The sequence below is a fragment of the Pseudoliparis swirei genome, chromosome 24, assembly GCF_029220125.1.
Source record: "Pseudoliparis swirei isolate HS2019 ecotype Mariana Trench chromosome 24, NWPU_hadal_v1, whole genome shotgun sequence".
In the NCBI taxonomy this organism is placed as follows: Eukaryota; Metazoa; Chordata; class Actinopteri; order Perciformes; family Liparidae; genus Pseudoliparis; species Pseudoliparis swirei.
Window position 1 is genome coordinate 21119840 of NC_079411.1, and position 18988 is coordinate 21138827.

An 18988-nucleotide genomic window follows, 5' to 3' on the forward strand; every position below is an offset into this window, starting at 1 on the left:
TTAATCATAACTAGGGCTGGGCAACGATTACAATTTGTAATCGCGATTAATCGCATGATTTCCCTGATTAATCACGATTAATCACGATGAATCGCATTTGTATACGCAAAATCCAATAATTAATTCAAAAGTAGTGTATAGCGCACTTCTATTTGAAATGTTCTGCCATATGAATGAAAGTGCCATAACATGTGGTATCCCTGTTAGAGTGAGACACCAGAAAACACTTTCAGTGTAGTTTGTCAATTCCTAGAACGTGACACTTATTTTAAATGTACTGCCATATGAACTAAAGTGCCATAAAATCTGTCAGGACATTGTCAAATGCACTGTTATGCAGAGACACTGTGACAGAACGCTGGAGACTGAAGCAGGGACATGATCAGAAGGCAGTGTCTCGCAGCAGCGATCATATTTGGTGCTCTATCTGTGCTCAGTGTGGTGACTTTATTTGACACATTCCACTGCTGTGCAACTTCAGTAAAGTGTCCCGCGCACGTTTCAGCAGAATGTCTCTCCTCTGTTGTCATCACAGTCAACGCATGTGAATGCAGCGCCCACTTCTCATCAATATAATGCACAGTAACTCCGAGGTTATTGTGGTTACCGAGTGATGTCCAGTAGGGTGACCAGATTTGAGTTTGTGAAAAAGAGGACACTTCGTCTCGGGGGGGGGGGGTGCTGAGATTAAACATCTCTCTTGTTCTGCCTGTTTTGTGATATACATGCCTAAAAGGTGCCTAATATTTCTAGACTGAAATAATATCGGCATTATAATTATTATAACTGAGGATTTTTTAGTTGCCTATTTTGTGGAGCCCCCTCAGGACTTGGTGCCCTCCGCACAGCGCGTAGTGCGCTATGGGAGCGGCGGCGCTGGTAGGAGTTTATAGCACAAACAACAATGAACTAGTGGAGGCGGCAAGGTGCTCCGTGTTGCCAGATTGGAGATGGTGAAGTATCTACCAAAGGCTCAAAATGGTTGTATTTGGGGGATAATTATCGTGTATCTGGCAACCCTGAGATCGGTCGACCAATGACTGTTCTCTATTCTGTCAGCTCGCGCAAGAAGGTGGAACGTAAGGGAGATACCATTTCCAAAACTTGTAAGGGGTAAATCCTAGAAAACCCAGAGAAACACAAATATCCGACGAAGCAAAATCCCGGACGTTTTTGGAATCCCTGTCGGACGCATTTTTTAGGTCTCAAAAGCAGGACATGTCCGGGGAAAACCGGACGTCTGGTCACCCGATGTCCAGTCGTCCCCAGTGAGAGCAACAGCACGTTGTAAAGCTGTCGCTTTTGCAGTCCTCTCCTTTTCATACAACTCGTGTATTCTCCGTGTGATGTGTGTCTTGAGGGCGTCTCATACCTGCCGTCATTTGTTGAGATTCTCCATGTTTGTTAAACTGCGAATGACTTTCTTTTCCGGCTCCGCAGCAAGCAGTAGCAGACTTTTCCAAAATAAAAGCCTGTGAGCAACACACTTTTACAATAATAAAATAAATAATCAAACATGCGTTAACGTGCGATAAAATAATTGTCGGCGTTAATTAATTGATGCGTTAACGCGTTATTTTTCACAGCACTAATATATATATATATATATATATATATATATATATATATATATATATATATATATATTTAGTCTTAGCCTTTTAAAGCACATTTTTGCATTTTCGTACATTTATATTTGATTCGATTATCGCAATGACGTCATGGATTTGTTACGAAGAGAATTATTGAGTGCCATTTATTTATTTATTTTCTTATTTTCGGCATTTCCTGTTTCGTGTCCCGTAAACCACAACGGGCCTTCAGCTTCTTTTTACACTTGGTTTATAGTTTATTGTGAGACCCGAAGAGCTACACATCCCGTCCCCGCGGTGCAGTGGGGACCAACTTGACACTTACTTCTTAATTGAACCTCAATGTAATAAAGAAATACCGTAGTAAAGTAATGTTACACTGAGCAGGCTTTCCAACTGACACATGCTGCTATTTAACACTTGAGTTTAGATTTTGGTGCTATAGATTATTTCTTTTTTACTGTAAAGCCATTTTTGGCTTTTTCATACACTTATATTTGATTAGATTTTCTCATTTTTCTCTGTGTTTAGTTGAAATTTTTTTTAATTCAAATGTATAAAAAACACATTATTTTCAAGTGGAAGTATTAGCAGAGAGGACACAAAGGAATTAAGAATACTTTTCATTTGCTTGTGTGTCATTAACACTGCAGGTAAACTATAAGACTCACAGGTAGCGCCTTCTACTCGGTGATGTGTGTGTGTGTGTGTGTGTGTGTCTGAGTACAAACTCAAAACTGCCACCTCAACCTTTTTGTTTTCCCTCGGTGCAAAGTAGTTGTAGTAATAGTGGTAGTAGTTGTTGTTGTTGTTGTTGTGAGAAACTGACTTCAAGCTAATGATGAATGACAACAGCGAGCCGCTCGTCAGCTGTAGGATCATAAATGATAAACGATGATTCATGAGGAGCAGAAGTTAAATTCTGCTGTGAAGAACACAATAAAAACATCTCCATCATAGAGGAGACGATCAGCTGAGAGACGTACACGCGTCAAGTAGAAGATGCTGAACAGGTAACCGTGACAACCAGGTGATGCACAGCGACTTCTACCCTTACTTCATGGTTACCTTCGCATTGAAAATGCGGAAGGTTATGTTTTGATCGCCGTGTATTTATTTATTTATTTGTATGCGTGTTATTCGCATAACTCAAAAAGTATTGAACCGAATCGCATGAAATTTGGTGGGATGATTGTTTATTATCCGGGGACCAGTTGATTAGATTTTGGGATCGATCGGGTCAAAGGTCAAGGTCAAAGGTCATGAACAGGTCAAAATCTTCTTGAATCGCATGAAATTTGGTGGGATGATTGGTTATTATCCGGGGACCATTTGATTAGATTTTGGGATCAATCGGGTCAAAGGTCAAGGTCATGGAAAGGTCAAATCTTTTTTTTACCATAGCACAAATACATTTTTGTCCAATTGGCATGCAACTAATGCCAAAATGTTCATAATTCAATGCCCAATCTTGTGATATGCGAAGGTATGCGCTCTACCGAGTGCCCGTTCTAGTTCTGATATGAGACGACGCAAGATATGTTTACACCTCTTGGACCTGAAGGTCATGTTACAGACCGCCTGTTCTTCTTCTTCTTCTTCTTCTCCTTCTCCTTCTTCTTTTCCTCCTTCCTCTTCTTCTCCTCCTGTTTCTCCTCCTCCTCCTCCCTCTCCTCCTCCTCCTTCTTCTTCTTCTTTTTCTTCTTCTTCTCCTTCTTCTTCTTCTTTTTCTTCTTCTTCTTCTTCTTCTTCTTCTCCTTCTTTCTACTTCTCCTCCTCCTCCCTCTCCTCCTTCTCCTCCTCCTCCTTCAACATCTTCTTCTGCTCCTACTTCTTTTTCTTTTCCTCCTTCCTCTTCTTCTCCTCCTTTTTCTTCTTCTTCTCCTCCTCCTCCTCATCCCCCTCCTCCTTCTCCTGCTTCTTCTTCTTCTTCTCTTTCTACTTCTCCCTCTCCTCCACCTTCCTCTCCTCCTCCTCCTCCTTCTTCTCCTCCTCCTCCTCCTCCTTCCTCCTGGTGGCTGAGTGCAGCTGCCTGAGGGGTTCAGACTCAACAGTGACATCGCCTCATGTCAAGGACAGATAAGTCTCACGAGGAGACGAAGGCCGTGTTGTGTCTGAACGAGTTGTTTGTCAGTGACACTGATGAAGTGCCGATCACTTTGTCTGGCTGTTTGTTTGTGTGTGTGTGTGTGTGTGTGTGTCTGTGCAGGAATCTGCATGGTTGTGTATGTATGTGTGTTTAAGTTTGTTTAAGTGTGTTTACATATTTACACACCAGTGCTTTCAGCTGAATGGGACACGGGGAAAGTGTTTACCTGGTCCTTGATCCACTAGGTGGTTCACACGCGCACACACACACACACCATACAGGTTTCTGCTGGTCCTGCCCCTGATCTGGGTCACGGGAGGACCCCCATTCAGGTCCATTCCATCCACCGAGACCCCTAACCCTAACCCTAACCCCGCTGCTTCTCTGCTCCGTCCTCGTCCCGGCAGCCTCTCTCTGCTCCATGCCAGGGATTGTTTCCAAAGATTAGACTTAATATGAATATCCATAAACAGAATGGGACTCCCAGACTGTGAAAGCTATCAAAGACATATTTGCATCTAATCCTCAAAGAACCTCCCTCCCACCTCCCTCCCACCCCCTTACAGAGAGGACCTCGTCCACCCCTTTCGCACCCCCACCCCCCCTAAAAAAAAAAAATCCTACTAAATCTCCCTCGAAAGAAACCTCAACCCCCACCCCCACCCCCTCTTGCCCCCCGGACCATCCCATCCATTTCCCAACCGTTGGGCCAGACAAGACCAGACCAATTCTGTTGGGGATTATTTGGCTTAGTGATGAATAATGGATGACCATCTCCCCTCTGGCTCTCCACCACAGCAGCACCTCTCAATTGGCCTTGGCGTGGAGCCATTCGCCGGCCTGTCTGGACGGCTGGCTACCGGACCCCGAGAGATCTGGACAATGATTGCAATATTGGGAAAGTGTATTAAAGTTATTTGTTCTGCATATTGAGGAAAGTGTTTGAGTTAATTTACTGGCAGGGTCGCACATGTGTTAAGCCGATATGGAGGCAACTATTTAGATCATTTATTTGTTGTACTTTTATTTAGAATGTAAACAATTGTGAAAATAAAGTGTGTTGTTTCCACTGTTTTTGTGTCCTTCACTCACATTTTTAAAACTCCATCTCCATCTTTGACATTTTGACTATAAGCTACTCACAGAACACGAAATGACTGAATGCCCTTCAATAAATTAAAATCCAAACTGCTGCTGGTGGACACTCGGTGGACCGCGGGGGCAGAGCGAGTGTTGTACAGAGCGTGGGAGAAAAGGCCCGAACATTGTCCTTGCCCTGAAAAGCAAGGAAGCCACTTTTCTTTTATTCCTCCTCTCATCCTTGTTTTGCACTTTATCTCTTTTCATTCGCTCCGCTCTCCGTCTTATTTTCAATGGAGCACTTGGGGCCAAAGACATGTCAGTGCTGTGGATACACACACACACACACAAGGACACACCTGGGCGTAAGAGCGCCAACTGAAAGGAGACAAGTTCATCCAAAGGGCCTGGCTAACAGTAACACAGGGAGGGGCCAAGTCCCATTGTGCCCCCCCCAGGTCCGCTCAGAAGCTTCGTCCCCCTCAGCCTCCCCCAAGACAGACTCCCAAGGTGCAATTCGACAAGATGTTTTTTTGTACACTCATTATTTGTGACCCTTTTTTTGTCTTTCATTTTCTTGTTTTACGGCTTTGTTTGTTTGTTTCTTTCAGGCGAGGGGTAGAGTAGCCTTGGGTCCTTTTGACGACAGCTGTGCTGCCGAGCGCCTGCATAGAAACAACACAAGTTCAGCACAATGACTGACAAGCGCTTTGTAGGACAGGAGGCCCACAATGAATGTGTCCCCATTAAAGACCACCATTCGGCCCTATAAAGACCAGAATATTAGAGGCCGCCTGGTCCAAGAGACTCGGACGCACTCCTGCGACCCCCTGGAGCAGTTTGGACCGCGACCAGCATCCAGCGGGACGGAAACACTCTTAATATGTGTGTGTGTGTGTGTGAACTGGACGGACTAACTAAACGTGTGTTTCAGAGAGAGGCTGGGAAATCTCAAATAAAGGTTGTCACACTCGCTCTCCTTCTCTCTCTCTCTCTGTGTGGCTAAATGCACTCTTGGATCCTGAGGGAGAAGTTCCCAAAAACATACAAGCCCACACACACACACACACACACACACATGGAGAAAAAAAAACCTGTAAATACTGCAGGCGGAGGGAAGTATATGCCGCATGTATTAAGGTCAGTCTGGCAGGTCAAGCATGTGACCGTGGCCCCCGCCAGCCCCGCTTCCCCCCCCCCCCCCTTTTTCTCGTCCCGCTCTCTTTGACCCCTTGGGCCTCAGGAATAAACCAGGAGTGTTGGGGGGAGGGGGAAGAGGGGGGGGGACTTCAAGAAAACTTCCAGAGTCCCCCTCGCCCCCTTTTTTCCCCCTCGGCCCGGTCTTAGCCTCCGTCACCCCGCGCTGCAACAGCAGCAGCAGCAGCAGCAGCAGCTGTAGCGGCTCAGAGAACTCTGGCCCCAACAGGGAGGGTCCGGGCTGCCATACACACACCTTTAACACACAGAGGGACACACACATGAGGATATATATATATATATATGTATATGTATATGCATATATATATATATAACAAAGGATCGGGAAAGTAAACATATGCAAATGAAAAACGATGTATGTGAACAGGATCTGACGAGGGCATCGAGTTTCACGCCCTGTTGTTTCGTCGTGCAGAAACCATAGAATACGTTATATTTATAGCAGATGAACTGAGGTTACGCTCTGGATTAGGCACCTATAACACCAGGTGAGTGTTCGGGAGAAGATAGCGGCTCCGTGTACAGGTGAGATGACCTCGGTGGCCACAGGGGTAGCTACAGTCCAAGACACGGAGGAAAAATATCAACGACGACAATTCGTATATACTTCAGTTAAATATCAGCTATCAGAGATCAATCGGTCCACGAAAAAATCCCGACGTGGCTCGAGCGACATCGTTTTACGAGCTACGAATGATGTATTTGCTGAGTCGCTGTCGTGTCCAGTCTTAGACGCTGAAATATAGTGGCATAAAGAGGCCAGAGGATGAACTTTGCCTCTTTATTCACAGGACCGTAAACAGGCGCCCTACTGTCTCCCACTGCACACACACACACACACACACACACACACACACACACACACACACACACACACACACACACACACACAGCATACAGCTCACATAGACACACATATAGGTGCACCGAAAAGCACACACCAGTCAGAGAGCACTGATAATATGACCCTGTTTAACTGGTCGTATAATTCCAGCCAGCGGCGTTGCACCTGGAGAACACACACACGCACGCGCGCACGCACACACACACACACATGACGCAACGATATGAGCGTACACTAGCCCCGCCGCATGCGTGCCGTACACACCCCGCATGTATACATCCTGCCTGCGCGACACGTCCACATGCAACACCCACGGCTCGGAACATACAGCGTCGCTCTCGGATAGTCCACGCCTCCCCCCTCCCAAAAAGGTTCAAGGTCAGATCAGTCGGGTCCCCTGGAATCTACCGCCCCACCTCCCTCACCCCTTGACCCCTCCCCTCTCCTTTAAAACCAAACCCCCATGCTACGGAATGAGCTTCCCCCCCTGCAGCGTGCCAAAGGAAACCCCTTTTGGCGGCGGTCCAAGCTCGTACTGATACTGTACAATGCGGCGGCGGGGAGATAGTGCTGATATGCACAGGGCTCAAGTGTTACTGGACACACTGTTCCCTCACGAGTAGAGTGTTGTTGTTTTTAGGAACGTCACAAACAAACCCAAAGGTCAGTAATAAAGGTAAAACCATGAGGCTGGTATCTGATCGCGCACCATGAGAACACAGGAGAGTCCACTCGATTATCGGTCAGCGCTTGGTTTTCAAGACCCCCCCCCCCCCTCCCTCAACCCCCGCAGCCCCTGCCCTTCTTTTCTTTTTTTCTACTTTTTTTTCACTTCCCGGGTCAAAGTTTTCACCTTATCTGGAAGCCATCAGCAGAGTACCAGTCCCACCTCTGTGACTCATTTAGTTGAAACTGTTGCACGTCGTTAAAAAAAAAAAAAAAAATCCTTCTCTCTAAGTCTGAGAAGTATAGGAAGAAAGAAAGAAAGAAAAAGGAGAGAAAAAAGTAGAAAAAGAAAAATCTCATCCACGGACGTTTAATAAAAAGAAAAAGAAAGAAAAAAGCAATACTTCACAAGCGAGGTAATCCGGGTTCTCTGCCAAGATTTTTTTTCCACTGCCAGTTATACGGGGCACATATTGTCTAGCGGGGCAGACCACGACTCAGATGTTGTGAAGGAGAAGAAGAAGGAGGAGGAGGAGGTAGAGGGGGATTCTGTGCTGTGATCCAGTTTACTATTTTGGCTGGGGCTTTCTTCTCGCTGTGTGGTCATGGGGGAGATCGTCAGCAGCCAGCAGGCACAGAGGACGCTGGCTGGCCGCAGCCCGGCACAGAAGCCACATGGCCAGAGAAAGAAGAAGAGAAGGAGACAGAGTGAAGAGAGGGAGAGGTGAAGGGAGAAAGCCAAGCAGAGCTATAGGGTGAGGAGGAATGTGGGTGAGGTTATTCTGGTTCTCTCTCTCCTTCCTCCGTCTCTTCTATCTCTCAAACACTCCTCCCTCCTCCTCCGCCTCCTCCTCGCTCTTGCACTTCAACTTCAGCCCCCGATCCAAACTTCAACTTAAACCTCGTCCCTCCATCCATCCCTCTGTCAACTCTTTTCTCCCTTCCCCCTCTCTCCCTCTCTCTCTCTCTCTCTCTTTTCTCAGACAGACACGGCCTACCCTCCTGGACGTTTCCTTTCTGCCGGCCTGCCCCAACAAAGGTGCTCAGTCATGTGAAACCTAATCTCCCAGCCCCCCAAAACCTGACCCCTGACCCCTTCAGTCTTCACACAGCCAGAGGGGGAGGGGAGCCGGGGCAGGAAAGGGAGGCTTTTGGGAAAAGGTCACATTCCCGAAGACACTTTTGTGTACACACGTGTGTGTGTGTGCGTGCACCCGATCCATTATGTGGTCTGTGTTCCAGGACCAGCATGTGTGTTTGATTCTGTGTCTGCGTACAAGAGTGCATGAGGGGAAGTTTGCCTGTATACTTCTATGCACTTAACTGCCTTTTAAGTTTGTGTGTGTGTGTGTGTGTGTGTGTGCTGTACAGTAGGTATGAGTGTGTGTATGCATAGGCACAGTCTATGGGCGTATACATGCGCATGTTTGGGAGAAAGCACTTTCAGCCCCCGAGCGTTGTTGCCCATAGACAAAACACAGACTTTTTTTCTAGCCGAGCCAGACCTGCAAGTCTTGTCTGGGCAGAGCTCCTCTACTTCCACCCTGTACTGGCAATCCTCAGATCTTTGTGTGTGTGTGTGTGTGTGTGAGGCGCTGGGTGTCAGCTGTCCTGGGTGATTAGTGCTTTTATATTGTTCCAAGGAGCCCGGACGAGGCCCCCTCTTCACTGCAGCGCCGCACAGCTGCAGTCTGCCTCTCCATCGCTGCTCTTCAGCCTTCCTCTCTCTCCTCGCTCAAGAAGAAGAAGAAGAAGAAGAAGGAGGCGAAAAAATGTGCCCCAAAAAAAAGAACCGGAGGAATGGACAAAAGAAAACGACGCGTGACATACGAGCGTGTAGCGTGAGAGAGCGGAGATGAAGAAAATGAAGTTGGGAGAGGAGAGGATGAACGAGTGATGATGCACGGACGGGTGAGAGAATGTGTCAGGGAGAGGAGAGCGCCGGACGGGCAGAAGTGGTATATTAGGAGGATTAGAGAGTCGATTCAACGCGCCGGCTCTACTGGACAGGATTTCCCCCAGCTATGCCTGGGAGGCCTCCCCGGCTTGAAACTCACAGGCAAGTCAGGACAGAGAGAGAGAGGGAGGTGAAGCAGGGGGGAGAAGCAGAGCAAGAGACGGAGGGGAGGGGGGGTCAGGAGGGAGGGAGGGAGGGATCATATCTTTCCGAACTAGTTTTTGATTAGCATAATGAACTGATAAACCCTCGCCCCTTCAACACACAGCCGGTGTGTATCCTCCTCCACTTGCCAGAAATGAGAGTGGCAACCCCCCCAAAAGAAAACCTCCAACATCTTGTTTTTTTTTAAGAATGAAAAACACGTTTGACGAAGAATCCGTTCCAACGGTGAACGTTGCGCGTCGCTTTTTTTTCCGGCGTGAACGGCCTTCTTGAAAAGAAGAAAAAAAAGACACTCCCCTTTCAATCACCCGATCCCGACTGTTGCGTTTACGAGTTAAGGACATGTGTCTACTCAAGAAGGAGAAAGGGGGGGGGAGTAGGCAAGGGCCATGAGTCTGTTATGGGAAAAGTATGTCTGTGTCTGCTATGCACCGGGGGTTGTTTGGTGGTGAGGATTTGTGGGCCGGAGCATTGTTGCTCTCTTGACATTGAACTTGGGGGGGGGGGGAGTGGGTAACCACCCTCCTGAACATTATAAATGTGTATTTGTGCGAGAACACACACACACACTTAAACAAAAAAAAGATTCCTCACTCCCAACACCCAGTGACCCCCCCCCCCCCCCCCTCCACTTCCTTGCGACTGCTTTATCTTAACTGTCAACACCTGGCCCGAGCAGGAACCTCTCTCTATCTGTGAACTTTAATCTGGCCCTGCTAGGCAAACAGCGGCGGGCTCGGACAAGGAGAGCGATTAGTCTGTCACGTTGCCCCTCCGGTGCGTTGGCGAGGGAGAGAGGAGGAAACGGGGAGAAGGGAAAAGGTCGGAAAGAAAAGAAGAGGGAGAGAGCGAGAGAGAGAGAGAGAGAGATCGGGACGAGAGAAGGAGGTATGAAGTTAGACGTGGCGTAATGACAAACAACATGAAGGAATATAAGAAAAAAGTGGTGTGGTCGTGGGGGAGGGGGGGGGGAGATGGAGAGTGTGTTGAGGGGGGGGGAGATAGAGAGAGACAGGAGGAGATGGGAGGGTTCCTGGAGATATAACAGGCGCTTCACTGACCTGACAAGGCCACAGACCAGAGATATGTTGGTGAACTTCCACCCCCTGTGACGGGGGCTTCAAGATGAGCCATGCAACACACACCTGGTGCATTAGCATGTGTGTGTGTGTGTGTGTGTGTGTGTTTGGTGGTGCTTCTGGATAATCATATATATATATATAAATATATATATACATATATATATATATATATGTATATATGTATACATACAAATATATAAATACATATATATATATGTATATATATATATACATACATATATATATACATATATATTTATATAAATAGATATATGTATATTTAGTGTTTAGTTAGACAGTGAAGATGCAGACCAGAATTTTTTTTCAAAAGAAGACAAATGCAGCAAATTCAGATATGTATGTAATACTTTTTATTTTTTTCAAGACAAAATGGCTGAGTGAAGAGAATAATGCAGACAACAGCTGAAAATAGAGTGGCATCTCCATAACTGAAAAAAAATATAACAACAACCAAATCTGTAAGTCGAGCAAAGTAACCCCCCCCCCCCCCCCCCAAAAACATGAACGTCGCCGACGACCTTTGGTCATCGCACCGAGAAATTAAGCCGTCACAATTCATCAGGAGGGAGAAAAATCAACTGACTTGTTTTTTTTGTTGCAGTGACTCTGTTCTGAACAGAGCGTGTGTATGTAGAGCCATAATAAATAATGTCGACCAATGCCGTCGGCCGACTTCAAGTTCAGTTCAGAACAAATAGCTTGAGAGTAAATACAGAACACAGGATGAATCAGGCTGAAAACTCAAAATGTACCTCAAAAACCATCAGCAATGATAACATGTACCAAACTTTTTTCTTTTTTTTCCATTCTATGATTTATTTAGAATATGCCTTGCATATGAGATGTACCATATTTAAATTATAAAGCACCGTGGTTGTTTTGGCAATGAAAAAAAAATGACAAAAAAACTAAAAACTGTAGCAAAAATAACAAAATAAAATGCTTTTTCAGATAGATGTTGGATTGATTGCATATGACGAAAGGTCTTTTTCAAAAAACGGCTGGAATGTTATTTAGGTGGTACATGTTCAAGGACAGTAAAAAGTTGGCTACCGAGAAAACCCAACAATAGCTTGTATTACTGCATATAAAATGGCAGGAGAGAAAAATATATAAAACAAACTAAAAAGATATGTACAACCACCTGTTTTTACCTCATTGTGGTCACTCCAGCGGGACTGCCTGAAAAGGCCATTATATGACCTTTCACCCTTGGGGGAACTCTACAACATTTTAAATTTTTCAAAAACAACCTTATTTTTCAAGCATACAAATTATTCACACTATATTATCCTGCCAAATTAAGAAAATATACGGTGGCAGCTTGTTGGGATTTTTTTTCACTACAGAAAAAAAGGGTACATTGAAACCTTTAAAGAGTACAGGCAAAACAGTTAAAAATACAGGCTCCAACATAAATACTATAAGTGCCTACACTAAGTGAACATTAATTTCAAATACCATTCTAAATACAGGAAAAAAGTAGACCATAAATGTGTTTTGAACATAGGAACTTACATGAGTGTGCATTTTCCTATGTGTTTTAAGTTCACTCTATATATTCATATATCATAAATCTCTTCCCAATGCAAATGTGTGTTCAACCTGAAGACTTGTGTATAGTAAAAAGGCAAAAAAGATGAGAGACATGTTCATTACAATTCAATACATAGTGATCAAGTCCCAGATGTCCACCAAGACAGAAAAGAGAAACAACAATAAACAATTTAAAAAAAACTGGGGAAAAAACACATTTAAATAAGGTTCTCCCCTAAAGATATTGACGTGTTACTTTCATAAATCAACAACACAATTTACTTATCTTTTTTAAATCAAATTTGTAGACTTTTTTTTTCTTTTTTCCTTTCTGTACTGAGCAGTATATTTCTAGAGTCGGTATGAAGCAGGATATTTCTATGGCGGTTCCTGCATTGATACCCCCGAGGGCCAAACACTAACGTCTGGGTTCCTCGGGAGGAGACATGGCTGGCGACAGTTTCTAGTTCAACTTTTTTAATGCAAAGCAATGACACCACACTAATCTGTCAGCATAAGAGCAAGTTTTCCCTTGAACGTCCGACTGTAAACTGGGAAAATTGAACAGTGCATGTAAGTAGTCCCAGATCTGGAATCTGGCCCTCGTTTTATACTCAACCGACTGTACCTCCGATTAGAGAGACAGATACAGAAGCCAAGGCAGAGTGACAAGTGCTATATCATTAACAATGACGGGATGGAGATTTTTAAAAATAAAATAAAATAAAATACCACAATGAGGTCAAGAGTATGTTGACTGAACGGAACAAAATGTGACTCTTAAAGATCGTTTGTGTGAAACGGGCAAATTTCGTCATGGAATTCTTTTCTTTTTTTTCAAATTCTGATTCTTGACTTTTAGACCATTTCAAATATTTTCCAATGTGTTCATAAAAAAAAGATTTCAGATTACTTCAGGGTTTTTTTATTTCTCGAATGCGGTAAAGAGAATAAGCGCTATAAGGACATAATTGAATTTGTAGAGACACCTGGTCAACCCCCGCTACCCTCACCCTCCGACACCAGCCCAGCCCCCCCTCCCCCACCCACTCTCACCCAAAAGTCTGTCTGGCTTATAGGACAAAAAGAAATACAAAATAACCACTCCGTGGTCTCCGAGTGGCTGCTGGCTACACTGCTGCGTGGCTGACACTGAAGAAAACATAATGATGCGCTACTTACAAAACAAACAAAACAACAACCAGCAAACTCTTAATTTTCAAAGAAAATAAACAATCTGGAAAATTAAGAGCATTACGTTGGTTAAAAAAACAACTCGTCAGACTACCCTCTCAGTTTTGGTACACGTGGTACCGGAAAAAACATTAAACACCTAAACCAAAACTCTACACACATACTCCTTTTTTTAGCATGTAACATGCCAGTAAACAGAATCATAATCTGGAGAATAACAATATACACGAGTCAGGCAGATAAATGATTTACCAGAGGTACACATCATCTTTTTTTTGTGTTGTTTTCTTGTTGTTTTTTTCAGCTGGTTCCTTATGCTCTGCTAAGTCACAAAACGACAGGGTTGTACAGGTGCTTGATGCAAGGACCTGATTATTTCATATGTGCACAAAAATGTCCTGTAATCTTCTTATAGCTGAAACTCCGAGCTTATAGCAAAAAAGGAGGATTAACTAATGCAGGTAAAATATCCAAGGCACTCTTTGTTGTCATTTTACACCATATTGTTAATTTCATTGCTTGTTTGTCAAAGAAATATTTCATGGCGCTTAGTGCCTAGCATTTCATAGGCAGCCCAATTTCTATATGTATATATTTATATATATCTTATCTCAATCTTGCATGGAAAAAAATCTTTCACAAAGATCAGTTTTAAGTGTGACCCTGCTTGTCTTGATGTTTTGATAATATGACACATGTCCACTATGTTTGAACACTAAACTGTACATGATATGTAAAACAGTATGTACTGTATGCAGCATGGGTTCTCATCATTAACATTCTTTTATTTTTCTTCTATTTTTTTCTTCTTTTTTCTTTACGTTGAAGATACAAAAGTATCAACAGCAACACATGTACAACCAAAAAAAAAAAAAAAAAAAAAAACACCAGCCGAGGACAAATGTCTCTCTCTAAGTAGCCAAAACACACCGAGCATGCCGACCAGTTACAAAAAATACAAAACGTGTAAATTATTGCACAATAGAAAGGCTCAAAAAAGTTCGATGCAATAGTATTGCCCCAATGATGGATCATGCGTTCAGCTTTTTTCCAGTCGGGGGTGGGGGGGGTCGTGACGACAGGGCTGTACCGTCTAAACCCTGTCGTCCTTCTCCCCTCTATTATTGGCTCGTTAGCCGCGGGTCTCTTTCCTCGCCGGGGGAGCCGAGAGCGAGCCTACTCGGTCTTAATGTCGTTATCCAGAGGGCGGTCATTGTGCCACTTCTTCATGTGTTTCTCCAGAGTGCTGTATACACTGAAAGGCATGTGGCAGATTTCACATTTGTACACGTCCTTGCCCATCTGTCCGTGGGTCTTCATGTGGCGGGTGAGCTTGGAGCTCTGGGCGCACGCGTAGCTGCACAGCTCGCACTTGTACGGCCGCTCGCCCGTGTGGCTGCGTCGGTGCACCGTCAAGTTGCTGCAGTTCTTGAACACCTTGCCGCAGTACTCGCACGTGTCGCTGCGCCGGCCGTCCTTGGAGTTGGGCCTGCCGTTGCCGCTGCCGCCGTGCGGGGTGCTGGCCCCGCTGCCCGTGCCGCTGCGTCCCGACGCGGCCCGCTCGCCGTCCAGCTCGCCCGGCGGCGTGGAGAAGCGCAAGCTGCCGTTCTCCGACGAGTGCTCGGACGAGGAGGCGAACGGCGATTGTCTGGAGTCCCCGCCCGTGAAGTTGATGAAGGGGTCCTTGAGTTGTCGGGAGGCGGCGTAGCCGGCGAGCCACTGGGAGTAGACGTTCTCCGTGTTGGGGATGGTGGGCGTGTGGGGGTCCAGGTCCTTCTCCACCTTGATGCGCTTGGCCAGGGGACTGAGGGACCCGGGGCTGACCCGTCCCCGCAGCAGCTTCCTGGACAGGACGTCGGTGGACAGAGGACCCAGGCCGTTGACGGCGGTCGTGGCCCCGACTCCGGCTCGGTCTGACTCCAGGGTCGAGTCTTCGTCGCCGGGCTCCCGGGACGAGCTCCTGCGGCGCGGGTGGAGGGCCTCGCTGTTCTGGTGGTGGCGGGCCCCTTCGAGCCGCAGGCTGAAGCAATAGTCGTTCCTCTCCTCCTCTTCCTCGACCGCGGGCTTCGTCTCGACCTCCTCCTCTTCCTCCTCCTCCCCCTCTTCCTCTTCCTCCTCCTCCTCCTCCTCCTCCTCTTCCTCCTCCTCCTCCTCTCCCTCCTCCTCCTCTCCGTTTTCGGGCAACAGGCCGTTGTTCTCGCTCTTGAACTTGGCCACCACCGACTTGAGGGCGTCCGTGGCGCTGCCGATCGGACCGCTGGTGCCCGCCTCGAGGGAGCTCCCGGTCGAGAGGCCGTCGTCCGACTTGGCGTTGAGCGCCGACGACTTGCTCTGGCAGTGCGTCTTCATGTGTCGCTTCAGTTTGCTGGCCTGGGTGCAGGCGTGGTTACACAGGTGGCATTTGAATGGCTTCTCCCCCGTGTGGCTACGCCGGTGGACGATGAGGTTGCTCTGGAACTTGAAGGTCTTCCCGCAGAACTCGCAAGACTTTGACTTGAGAGGCGTGCCCGGTTGGGTTGCGTTGGACACATTGGGATTGGGGGTGGAGCGCGATCCGGAAGGCGACTGAGAGGTGGAGAGGGGAGGCGTGGCTGAAAACGGAGGCTTGGCACCCGGCTGGAACGGCTGCAGCAGCCGTTGCATAGGGCTGGGCCTGTTGGGGGAGAGCGGCGGGGAAGCCCCGGTGGCGTTGCCCGCCAGCTCGCGTAGACGTCGAGAGAAGTCCATCGGAGGGGCTTCTAGCGGCACCGAGTTGAGCCTCATCACCCTGTCGAAAGCGCTGGGGTGGTGGGTCGCCAGGGCCAGGTCATCGGGGCTGAGGTGGTGGCGCGGCGGCGGGCTGAACAGCGGCGGCGTGCGCGGGTAACGGCCCTCGCGAGGCGTGGACACCGAATCCCGGCCGGATCCGGAGCCCGGCATCCTCAGGAGGCTGTAAGGACTGCCGCCGGCCAGGTGGACGGCGTGGAGGGGAGGCTGGGAGGAGGCGCAGTCGCCCCCCATCCCGGGGGCCGCGGCCACGCGGGGGGTGAGGGGGCTGCCGGGTTCGCTCTCCAGATAGATGCGGAAGCCGTGGGCGTTCTGGGCGTGCTGGAGCAGGAACCAGGCACTGGTGAAGGGCTGCTTACAGCTGGTGCAGGTGTAACTGCTGGGCTCATCTTTATCTGATAATAGGGAAACACAAAGGAAGACATTTTCAAATTAACCTGACAAATTAGTAAAACAACTCACTGTAGAATCATGACACGACAATGATGAAGTGAGGGTTATAAATAAGAAGCAACATGTCCGATGTGATCTTCAAAAACTGAGAGAATGTGAGTTCACTCGCAGCTATATTTTCATCTTTGGCACTTTCAAAATAAAACCCCATTAGACATAAACACCACCAATTATTCATGGGCAAAAATGACGTCATTACGGGAAGCTTTAAAAAAAATATTGGCTCAAATTTGTTTTTATTCCCACAGATAAATAAATCTTCCCTCTTACTCTTTAGATCATTAAACAAGACTGAATCCTAACACACTGTATAATGTATGATTTTAAAAAAAGATTCTGAAATCCTAAACTATAACATATGTGATAGATTTAATGTGCATTTAAAAAATTAAAAAAAGTAAACCCAGCTTTCATTTCCAGTTGGTGTACACTTAACACGAGAATTAATTAAACAATAATGAAAGATATCTCAGGCAGCAAGTACACAATTTACACAGTTGAGAAGGCATAGGAATATTTCAAACAATAATTGACTTTCAATAGCACTTGCACACTGACTGCAGATTTGCCTGACAACGCACGCCTAATCTCGTTAAACACACTCATCTCTCCTCCAACGCCGTGTTTACAGAATTAGCGAGGCTAGAGCGGGACATGTATCTGATGCTGCATATTAATGCTGAATACAAATAAGAGGTCACGTGTTGAGAAATTGTACCGGCGTTTATCACAAGAAAACACACATTCGCGGCAAAAAGAAGCGAAGGGAGAAATTGTGTTTGAGTGTTTGAGTGTGTGCGTGTGTTTGTGTTTGTGTGTGTGTGTGTGTGTGTGTGTGGGAGGCTCCTCTAAAAATGCATTTCATGCATTACTTTTCTATTTCGGTTATTTCACGCTTTATGGATTTATTTAAATCCTCTCAGGTGAATAGAAAAGGAGAAGAAGGGGAAAGCAGAAGTGAGAGATATGCAAAATAAGAAGCATCCGCCTCTTGCAAATGTGTTCCCTCGTTTCATCTTCTGGCTTTCTTATCCTTTCTTCTCTCTTTTTTTTCTTCTTCTTTTTTTTCACCGGAGGGCTTTTTTCTTTCTTTTTCTGAAGTCATTTGCAGACACTGAACCCCAAAAAACCATGGCCAGACGAGGGAGAACAAGGGGGAGACGAAGATAGGCCACGCGCGCGTGTGTTTGCGTGTGTGTGTTTGCGTGTGTGTGTGTGTGTGTGATTGCGACTATAAATGATCCCTAAGATGGTGGATGGACAGTCGTGCATGTTTTAAGCCCACTGTGGCGGAGAGACAAAGGGGTGACGGAGGGGCAGAGAAGAGAAGACGGCTGCCGGGAAGAAGAAAAAAAAGAGAGGGATGTTGTGGACGAGCGATAGATGGAACAGATTGCCATTTTTTTTGTGGTTCTCCTTTCTATCTTGTGTGTTCACGGCCACCCCCCCCCCCCCCACCCCCCCCCTTCCAACAATCTCACTTAAAAGGACCAGAACACGGCATAAAATGTGCACCCAATCAAAACCTCCGCGCAAACCCTTTTTTTCCTCTCCTCTTGACTGAAAAGAGTTGTGAGGGGGTTATACTGGTAAATTATGGATCATTACAATCTGCAAAAATTACAGTTAATTGCTGCCACCTGCAAGGGGCTTTGACCCACTATGGAATTTTTCCATCATAAAAAAGCCATTTGCCGGTACACGTTTTTTTCCGCTCCTTCTTCTCATAAGCACAAATAAAATGTGCCCATTACATCGGCTTCGGCCATATGTATGTTGCCCACGATTATGTGTGTGTTTTTTTTATGGCTTCAAAAAAGAAAGCCCCATATCTCTCGTAAAAAACCGGTCGCAATAACCTGGCCTCCGCCGTCGGCTTTCGCTTTGATTTGCAGCCTAATGCACACACTCCCCCCCCCCCCCCCTGTCTTAACGTGTGAGCAGAGAGTGTGCACGAGGTTGAAAAACAGATGAAATGTTCTGTTATTGTGAAGGACGAGAGAGGGAGATTGGTGGTGGTGGTGGTGGTGATGGTGGTGGTGGTGGGGGGGGGGGGGGTTGGCTCGAAAGTCGCCCTCTCCTCTCCGCCGAGACACAGCCGCGTTTGTCGGGGAGGAAAGAAAAGCATCGAGGGATTGTGGAAGTGAAAGAAGGAGGCAGGGTGAAAAAGGAAAAGGAGGAGAAGTGTGGCGTGAAGGAGACATTCCTAATGACGAGCCCACCACATTGCTGAAGGACACCGGAGCCACAACACTTCAAAGCAAGGTGGCCAATCCTTTTTCCTTATGTATCAGAAGCGACGGCGTGTCTCGCGCCGTGCAATCA

The 18988-nt window shown here is 46.6% G+C and overlaps 1 protein-coding gene across 2 annotated transcripts in view; it reads right to left on the reverse strand.

The window, feature by feature from the left end:
* Nucleotides 1–13324: 13324 nt before the first annotated feature.
* Nucleotides 13325–18988, reverse strand: part of LOC130190075 (B-cell lymphoma/leukemia 11A-like) — a 38352-nt gene continuing 32688 nt past the window's right edge. For both annotated transcript variants that reach the window (XM_056409268.1, XM_056409267.1), the window contains one exon: nucleotides 13325–16605. In XM_056409268.1, coding sequence (XP_056265243.1) covers nucleotides 14621–16605 — 1985 coding nt within the window. In that variant the 3' untranslated portion in view covers nucleotides 13325–14620. The remainder of the gene's footprint in view (nucleotides 16606–18988) is intronic.